The 10,076-nt window shown below is 32.8% G+C and overlaps 1 protein-coding gene across 1 annotated transcript; it reads left to right on the top strand.

Annotated features, from left to right (window-relative positions):
• The first annotated feature begins 5,431 nt into the window (after window positions 1-5,431).
• On the top strand, window positions 5,432-5,902 carry LOC115966572 (RING-H2 finger protein ATL70-like). The gene has a single exon (XM_031085784.1). It carries the CDS (start codon window positions 5,432-5,434, stop codon window positions 5,900-5,902), a length of 471 nt encoding a protein of 156 aa, XP_030941644.1.
• Window positions 5,903-10,076: the final 4,174 nt, after the last annotated feature.

Genomic DNA, 10,076 nt, shown 5'->3' with positions numbered 1-10,076 from the left:
CTCCTTTCATGGTACGGCCTCTTACTATCTTTTTGATGATTTTGGATCAAAATTAATATAAATTGAGTAAAGTAGAACTAAGATAGTTGGTATTTCTTCCTGAAATCTTTTGTCTTAAGCGTTTTATTTGTTTATATAGTAACAGGAAGGGCAACTGTTTTTTCTTTCCAGGTTAAACCATCAAATTGGTCTTCTTTTTTTATAGTACTTCATTTGATGAGTTCATTGCGCAATTTAAGTTTAAGCAGTGGGCTACCCTCTTGTTGTAGGGGATGGGTTCCATTACAACAGCTACTAGACCTCATGTAGTTTAAGTCCCAACTCCACTTCAAGGCCACATAAATCCAATGATCAAGCTAGCCAAACTCCTCCACCAAGCTTGCTGATCAAGTTAAGGATGATAGCTTGAAATCAATAGGTTCCAATCTATGGAAAGAAGAATCAGGGTGTGTGGGATTGTTAAATTCAAAAGAATTTAACTTGGTAGTGCATGTAAATTATGATAGTTTAACTATCATGACACCTCACCAACTCATTGAGTTTGCATGGGGATTAGCAAACTGTGAAAAACCCTTCTTGTGGATTATAAGGCCTGATCTTGTGGGAGGAAATTCAGCTATAATTCCTCCTGAATTTGTTAACAAAATTAAATATAGAGGCATGTTAGCAAGTTGGTGTCATCAAGAACAAATCTTAAAGCACCCGTCAATAGGGTGTTTTCTAACACAGTGGGTGGAATTCAACGCTTGAGAGTGTATGTTGTGGAGTTCTAATGATCTCTTGGTCCTTCCTTGCTGATCAACAGACGAATTGTTGATACTATTGCGTCGAGTGGGGTATTAGGATGGAGATAGATAATAATGTTCAAAGAGACAAAGTGAAGAAACTTGTTAGAGAGTTAATGGACAGTGAGAAAGGTAAAGAAATGAAGAAAAAAGGTAATGGAGTGGAAGACAAAGATAGAGGATGCTACCAAACCTAGCGGTTCTTCTTACCAAAACTTGGACAAATTGATTTCCAAAGTTCTCTTAACTAGAAATGCTTAAACCAAACATAGATGGCTTTCTAGTTTTCAATAAACTAGTACTCTGAGTCTCGTTAATATGCTAAATAAAATCATTTTAAATATTTATACAAAATTTATTCCTATTTTTTGTGGCAATAAATTCAAAATAATTGCGTGATTAGGTTAAATTAATGTTCTATTATTAAGTACTGCTATGTATATAAATAAATAAATAAATAAATATATATATATATATAAATATGTGTGTGTGAAATTGTTTTTTTTTTTTTTTTTTTTTTTTTTGTAATTTTTTCTTTTGAATAATATGCTATTTTGGTTCTAAAATTTATCAAAAATTTATTTTTTGTCCTTAATTTAAAAAAAAATTCATTTTTTGTTCATAAACTATTGAAATGGCCATTTTTCGTCCCTAAACTATGGACAGTGTTTTACTTTCTGTTTTTAAACTTAAAAAAAAATAATAATAATAAAAAATAAATAAATAAATAAAAATCTTTTTTCATACCTAAACTATTGGAAAAAGATTTTTTTTTTTTTTGTCCCTATTTTTCTATTTAAACTATTGAAAAAAAAAAAAAAAAAAAACTCTTTACAAAGTTTAAGGATTAAAAAATAACATTTTAAAATATTGAGGACAAAAAATAAACTTTTGGTAATATTTGAGGACCATAATAATATTTTACTTTTTTTTTTTAGTTTGTATGTTTCATGTTTTGATTTTTAAAAGAAAAATGATTTTTAGCAACGAAATCATTGTAACAGGTGCATGAAGGCCTCACAAAAATATGTATTCGTTAGAGAGAATGGCCACCCTCACAAATATTTTATGACATGGCGAAACATTTGTAACAAAAAAAAAAAAAAAAAAAAATCACAGATAACGTATCATACCCAAATTAAGTAGAGCCAAATATCAAAACCATTCATTGAAAATGCAACAAATCACCTCACATCCTCAAATCCAAAAAATATATTACGTAGACCTTCAAGAAAAAGACCAAAATGAGAGGGAAACCTTTGAAACTAGAAAAATGGTGTTATTGGTATTTTATTGATATTTCTGAGTTCAAACGTGGCTCATGATAAACATGAACTACTTTGAACGCTTTCATGTAAACTTCATTTTCTTCTTATTTTGGATAGATTAACAAAACCTGAAGAATTTCATTGTTCGAAGACTCTGATTGAACTATGAAAGGCCATGGAAACCTCGGTTCAAGAAAGTAAGCCTTGTCATAACCCATATATCATTTTAGGCGATCCATGATTTAAGTTCAAAGCAACAAAATTTTATTCACAAAATTTTATCCCACTCACCAAGCCTTTATTACATTAATTGTAAACTTAATTTCTATTTTTACTCATTGTCAATTCATGTTTCTGAACTAAAGTTATACTTATATCAAATTTTTTATATGGAAAATGCTAGAAATACAAATTTTCTTACAAAATATTTTATTAACGGTTGATGTGGTGAGTAATTATTGATAAATGAAAAAGTAATGTTAGTGGTGGGCTCAAATGAAAACGAGTAACGCTACAACCACAAACTATTAATGTGACAAATTTTTACTAGTTCTAATATGGGTCCACCACTAATATAACATTTTTACTTACCAATAATTATTTAGAAAATACTAAAACTACATCAACAGTTTGTAAAAATATTATAAAATAATTTTTTTTGGTAGCATTACTCATTGAAAACCAGTGAAAAGTTGGTCACAATAGCAATTTATAAAAATGTTATAAAATTGTTTGTGACTGTAGTATTACTCTTTTTATATTGTAGATGAAAATATAAATGACATTATTCGAAAACTTAATTGACAAGCACTTCTCTAGCTAATATAAATATTTAGGTAAATTACAAATTACACTCCTAAAATTTGGAAGTGATTGGATTTTACACCTTGAAATTTTAGAATTTAGATTTTACCCCATGATGTTTGGGAGTGTTTGGATTTTACACCTTGATATTTCAGAATAAAGATTTTACCCTCTATTTTTTAGGGAGGATTGGATTTTATTCCCTAAAGGTTGAGAGTGTTTGAATTTTACACCTTAAAGTTTCAGATTTGGGGATATAAAATCTAAATACTCCATAACTTTAGAGGATAAAATCTAAATTTCAAAACGTCAGGATTTAAAATCTAAACACCCTAAACGTTAGGGGATAAAATCTAAAATTTGAAATTTCAGAGTGTAAAATCCAAATACCTCCAAACTTTAAGGATGCAATTTGTAATTTACCCTAAATATTTTCTAATTTTCAATTAATGTGTCTAATTTGAAAATTTTAATTTCTATGCTAATTTTTTTTTTTTTTTTGAGAATTAATTTTTATGCCAAGTTAATTATTCATTGAGAAAAACAAAAAGTCCTATATTAAATGAACCATGCCACTAATCATACCCACTTTGAATCGAAGATGGAGAAAATAAACCATTTTTAATAAATTTGTTGACATTTGAAGATGGAGAAAGTAAACCAATCATACCTACAGAGGGCCAAAATGGCCAAATGGCCATAATTTTCTAACTATGTAGTTAGTAGTTCTGGTTCCCAAACTATATTTTTTACTAGCATTTCGAGTCTAAGAGACTCGATTTAAGGTCTATAAATCGAGTTTTTGGGACTCGATTTTTATGGATTGTTCACATTTGATGTGACACTTTTTCCACCTGGCATCTACATGGAAATCGAGTTTCTAAGACTCGATTTACATCAAAAAAGAAAACAAAGAAAATCACAAGGACAACAGGAAAAGTAAACCACAACCACAGAAAATATGTGTTCATCAGAGAAGAAAGAAAAAGAAAAAAAAAAAACCCAGAGAAGAATATGTGTTCATAAGAATATGTGTTCTTTCCGCGTTTTTTTGCTGTTTCTGCATTTTGGGTCATTAATAATATTATTTTTGGGTTAGAAATCGAGTCTTAAAGACTCGATTTCCATGTACATGCCACGTGAAAAAAAGTGCCACATCAGATGTAAACAATCCATGAAAATCGAGCCCTAAAAACTCGATTTATAGACCCTAAATCGAGTCTCTTAGACTCGAGATGCTAGTAAAAAATATAATTTGGAACCAGAACTACTAACTACATAGTTAGAAAATTATGGCCATTTTGGCCCCTACAGAGAGTTGACCACCATTTGCCAGGGCATATATACCACGCACCTTCCAGGCTTGATGCTTCCACTACGATATTTTCAAACATAAGACACTTGGATTTTTTTATCTTCAAAATTTTTAATTAACTTTTTTTTTTTTGGAAGATTTGGCTTATTTCTAGTACTTTTTAGCTATAATCTTCTTTTGTTTCATTGAAAAACTGTCACATCATTCACTAATTGAATAAAAAGTAGAGATTAAAACTCATTACCACTTACCATTGTATATTTGAAACAAAAGAAAATCTCCACTTAAAAAAGTATTGGAAATAAACCAAACATTTTTTTTTCTTTATATATTCAAACTTCAAACTAGAAATTCTAATAATTTATTGTTATTATTTTTTCATTTATGTGTTCAAACTATCATACTTAATAACTTTCCTTCTTTTTCTTTTTTCATCTATTTCATACTTGTTCAAACTTCAAACTGGCAATTTTAAATTATCACTGTCCCTTTTCTTTTTATGTTTAAACTTTAAACCAGCCAGGCAACGAAAACAGTCTCTGTTAAGTACGGTTTGTACTTGTCTATTAGGATATATGTTACGGTTTTTATTTTTTATTTATTTATTTTTAACGTGAAAAAATACGGGCCATTGTGAGTTGACCCGACCCGTTAAAGAATGGGTAAGGGTTTTATAACAATAAAAAAATCACTTTAATCCAATTTGTTTTTTATTCGATATCCAATTGGGCCAAATTAAACCCATCAACACTACTCATTTGTCAAGTTTCAACTTGGTCAACATGTTAACTGAATTTTTATCGATGTAAATCTCTCTCTCAACCATATATATCGTTCTTCTAAATAAAAAAAAACTATATATATCGTTTTTTTTTTTTTTTTTTGGGGTAAACAATTATATATATCTATCGTTGCTGACAACTAACTTTAGCCAATCATATCTCCACACATATAAAATTCAAAAGTTATGAAAAATTAATAAAACAATCATGCACGTTTATCAAATGAGTAAGGAAATTGGAGAGAATTTTTCCTCTCTTTTATTTATATTTGTTTTTTAAGATAGGAACCGTTGACCATCCAAAGCTAAAACCTGGATGGATATATAGCAGCAGCCCACCAAACAATCTCACCGGGTAATAGCTCTCCCAATCATGCCTACCCATCCTTTTCTTTCGCTTTCATTTTCCTTAACTAGTAGACATCCTCATCGATTTCTCCAACTCTCTTTCGCTTTCATCATTCCAATGATGCCTTAGATGGCATCAACGATTCAGAACATGAGTGGATTTGGATATGTCATCGGATTCATATTTTTCATCCTCCTCATGGTCGTACTCAGAATCATGATTTCAATTTGCTTTGCTGTGCCCTTACCTTCTGGCCACCAACCCCGATTCGGACACCAAGAACCCAACGGAGCTGTCCCCCAACACTCCATCCATAACATTGAACTAGGTCTTGATGAAGCCACTCTACGCAACTACCCAAAGCTCATCTATGCCCAAGCAAAGCTCCACAAGGGAAACTCCGTCTCATCTAGCTGTTCAATATGCTTGGGTGATTACAAAGACACAGATGTGTTGCGATTGTTGCCTGATTGTGGTCATCTCTTTCATCTTAAATGTGTGGACTCCTGGTTAAGGCTGCATGCTACATGCCCTTTGTGTCGAAAGTCGCCTCTTGACGAGGTGGCGAGTTCAACCAGAGCAACTTCCTTAGAATCATAATTGGAATTTGGGACCTCGGGATTTACGACCACTCCACAGTGTTTCGAAAGAGCCACAATTGGAATGTAAATTGTAAAGAGATTCATGTATGTCGTTTGGTACGTTTTCACAGCTTGATTTTTTATTTGTGAACATTTTTTTCATTAAATTTTTTGTCATGAATCATTATCGAGAAGCGAAATTATGTTATTATTGATTTATTGCATATATTAAACAACGCTTACAATATTTACACGAAGTCTAAGCCTAGAATTACAGTACAAGTGAACAATAATTCCTGCCATGAGTAAACTGAACAATACTTCTGGAGCACACTTCAATGAGTATTTTTAAGTACTTCTGAAGAACAATACTTTCTCCTTTCACATTTATGTTGATACCTACTCATTAAATTCATGATAGAGTCCACTATTATTATAAGAGAAGTGAGTACTATTTTTTTTTTTTTTTTTTTTTTTTTTTTTTTTTTTTTTTATATATATATATAAGATAGAAATTTTACTCTAGTCTAATCTAAGTGTATATATGTGTAAAACTTTCTCCTGAAAACTTTAACTCTAACCCCTTGCTCTCCTAAGAGTATCTAAATATTTTTTGGAAATAATATCCTTCAATTAATTAGTCAATACTCAGACACAAGTAGGGAGAGAATAATTAAGTTGCAAATTCAGACTATAAATTAATAATTTATATTGCTTCCTAGCTTAGGATACTACAAACAATAATGTTTGCGTCTTTTTCCTAGCTTAGGATACTACTAATTTTTGTAATATTTGGACAAGAGAGGCTAATTTAATATAAGAAAAAAATATTTTTGCCAAAAGAAGATTTAGTCAATCACGTATTGCGAGGGAGTATATGCAAGGAAACAACAACCTCTGATCAAAAAAAAAAAAAAAAAAAAAAAAAGGAAACAACAACCAAACCGACAGAACTGCAGCTAGGAAGAGGAAATACAAGGTGAAGCGTGATTAGAGGAAAACCAAAATTAGATGTTCCTTGTGTGAAAGTCATAAGCATATAAAAAGAAGACTTTTCTCTCTGGATTGATTACGTGAGGCACATCAAGAAATTATATATACAGCCAAATTCATACAACAAACATCCAAATATATCTTGGGATTACACCATGGCAATGAGAAATCAATGGTAATTGTTACTTGGGGTACGTTTCTTGAGTGATTTTCTCTGTTTTACATTTCCATATTAGAGGTGATGTTTGAATTGATTTATTCTTCACCCCTTAAGTTTAGAATTCGTTGTCCTACCCACAATATCTCAACACAACACTGCCATCAATAGAGAGATTCTTTCCTTAACAACCCCCGCGGCGGCAAGTTGATGAGGCACAAAGCTTATCTTGTAACATCGAAAAGCAAGCAGTGGATAAATCCTTTGTAAAAGTAACAGCGACTTGATCACTTGTGGAAATAAAATGAATTACCATATCCTTATTAGCTGCTTTTTTGGGAATGAAGTGGTAGCTAGCCCACTGTTGAGATTCAAAAAATCACAATGTTGTACTAAGGCCCAAAACAACACAAATGATTGAAATCTAGAAAAAAAAGCATTTGGGCTTTCAATAAAAAAGGGGGGAGGCCCGAACCCATTAAGGGTCCATAAGGAGGGACCCAAATCCATGAATGGGCAAGCTTTGGATCTCACGAACCAAAGGAAAGAAAAAAGTCCAACCCAACCCTCAAAGGTCAGAAAAAATCGCTGGGGAGCCTGGGGAAAAAATTGGACCAAGATACCTTGGGATTCCCTGGAGCTTGGGATCCTCAGGATGTGTAATAAGGCTAGGTTGGGACTAAGATAGTTCAAGGGGGCATGCCCAGAAACATGAAGAACAAGGACATATATGTCCCTATCAGCCACCCAATGATGCAGAAAAGGGATTAGAACATTTGGAAACCAACAACTCATGAGTAAGGGTCTGGTACCTTGAAGAACCCAGGAAGAGGAACTATGAAGGAAGGTGGCTAGGGATCTTTCAGCCTAGTAGGAATGAATCAGCTCACTTGGGAAAAAAGACAAAGGGGAAAGTAGCTAAAAGGTGGTTCTAAAAAAGTGGAATCTAGAAGCCTTGGGAAAACAAAGACCAAAGGTCAGCCCTCTAGAACCCCCCAGAACGGGGAAGTTAGCTAAGGATCTTTTGAAGAGGGAACCTCAAAAGAAGGAAATAATGAAAAATAAGGAAGGGACAGGCCACCAATGTTATTGATATAGCATTGATTCTGGTACCCAAGGGAGAAAAGAGAGGGAATCAATGGTATCCCAGAAACCCTAGGATGACACTATAAAAGAGGAAGCAACCAACAGTAAAAGGCATTCAACAACAAGGGAATGAGAGTAAAAAACCTTGAGAAAAACTTTGCTAGAATTCAAAAAGAGAGAAAATACCGTCCAGGATCCTCAACACTGCCACTAGAGAACACACTTGGATTTAAAGGGATTCAAAATTCGCAAGTCTTAGAGGTTTGAAGAGCCATTTAAGTATGTAATTTTTGAACTTATTTGGACCTTATAACACGTCTTAGTGAGCATAATGTGTTATAAAATGAAGAAAATAATGAAAAATTCAATATTATCCTAAGGATCCCTAAAGTTTTTACCTTACTTTCTTCTTTTCCTTGTTATTTCGTTCTTTACTATTCCTTACTGTTCAATACGTGTATGCTTGTTGTATGTTAGTATGCATGTGTTTTAGGATCTGTGCTTTGTGCACCACTTGGTTCGAAATCAGCCCGATTTAGTTCTAGTGAGTCAAGCCCAGTCCCTTAAAGCATAAAGCATTCGGCCCAAGATCCTTGTTCCTCCACTTAGGCTGTGTGCTTTTTTTATTTTTTATTTTGAAAAAAAAGAACCCACACACCCACCTTAACATGTTTCATTCAAGCATGAAAAAAGCAGATATGAAGCGAGGGCCAAGGTGCCAACATTGTTCATGGAGATCCCTAAGGTGCATTCATATCTTATATTAGTTAGCATTGGTAACATTCATGACAGGATATTCTACTTCTGTACTGAAACGGGTCATGATAGGTTGCTTCTTAGCAGTCCAAGAATAAGATAAGTGGCCAAGAAAGATCCCAAAACCAATGGTTGATCATTTTCCTAGTCAAAGTAAAAAAAAAAAAAAAAAAAAAAAAAAAAAAAAGGTATAGAGTTGAGTGAGCTTTTGGGGAAAGACAAACCATGATCAATGGCCCCTATTAAGTTGTGCAACACTTGTTTAGCAATTGTCCAATGATCAAAGGAGTTCATGAATTGACAGAGAAGGCAATATCAAACAGACTAAGAGGGCTAATAATTTGCTAATGCTTGGTATCATCAAGTAGAGGAGTACCTTCAAATTGGAAGAGCTTAGAACATGAGGCATTAGGGGTGGAAGATGGTTTAGCACCAAGCATGCTAGTTCAGTAGAAGAGCTCTGAAATGTACGTAGATTGCAATAGTTGGAGACCATAAGAATCATGTATGGCATGAATAACCATAGATGTGATAATTCATCCAAGTCCTTCATGTTGGAAATAAAACAAAAATATTGATGGGCCTTTCCTCGCTTACTCTCACAAACACACACACACACACACTAGTTAGAGTTCGTTTGGGAACAGCTTATTTAGCTGAAATTAAAATTTTTTTGCTAAAAGTACTGTAGATAAAACTAAAATGTAACTGAAATAGTATAATGGGATCTATGAATAGTACCAAAAATGAAATGAGGCCATAGATAACAGCAAAAATAAGCTAAATAGTAAATAAAAAACTGGCTTTTTAAGCTAATGACAAACACACACTTAGGGTCTGTTTAGGATTCACTAATTTTGCTGAAACTGAAAATTTTTTGCTGAAAGTACTGTAGATAAAGGTAAAAGTTAGCTGAAATAGTGCAGTGAGACCCATGAATATACCAAAAAGTGTACTGGGACCTATGAATAGTAGAAAAATAAGTTGAATAGTAAAATAAGCTGGTTTTTTTAAACTGAAGCCAAACATACACTTAGTGTATATAAGAGACTGACACTCATAAATTAAACAAAGGGAGAGAGAGTGGAAAGGGAAGAGTTAGAATACTTCAATGCTTTGAATTCACTTCAACTCTTGCATAGAACTTGACAGATGAACGGGTTTATATAGTACACCATCTAACCTCTAACTCCCACTACAT

This window comes from Quercus lobata, chromosome 11 (assembly GCF_001633185.2).
Source record: "Quercus lobata isolate SW786 chromosome 11, ValleyOak3.0 Primary Assembly, whole genome shotgun sequence".
Lineage (NCBI taxonomy): Eukaryota > Viridiplantae > Streptophyta > Magnoliopsida > Fagales > Fagaceae > Quercus > Quercus lobata.
Note: the sequence above shows the minus strand (reverse complement) of the source record. Positions and strands in the feature narration are given on the sequence as shown.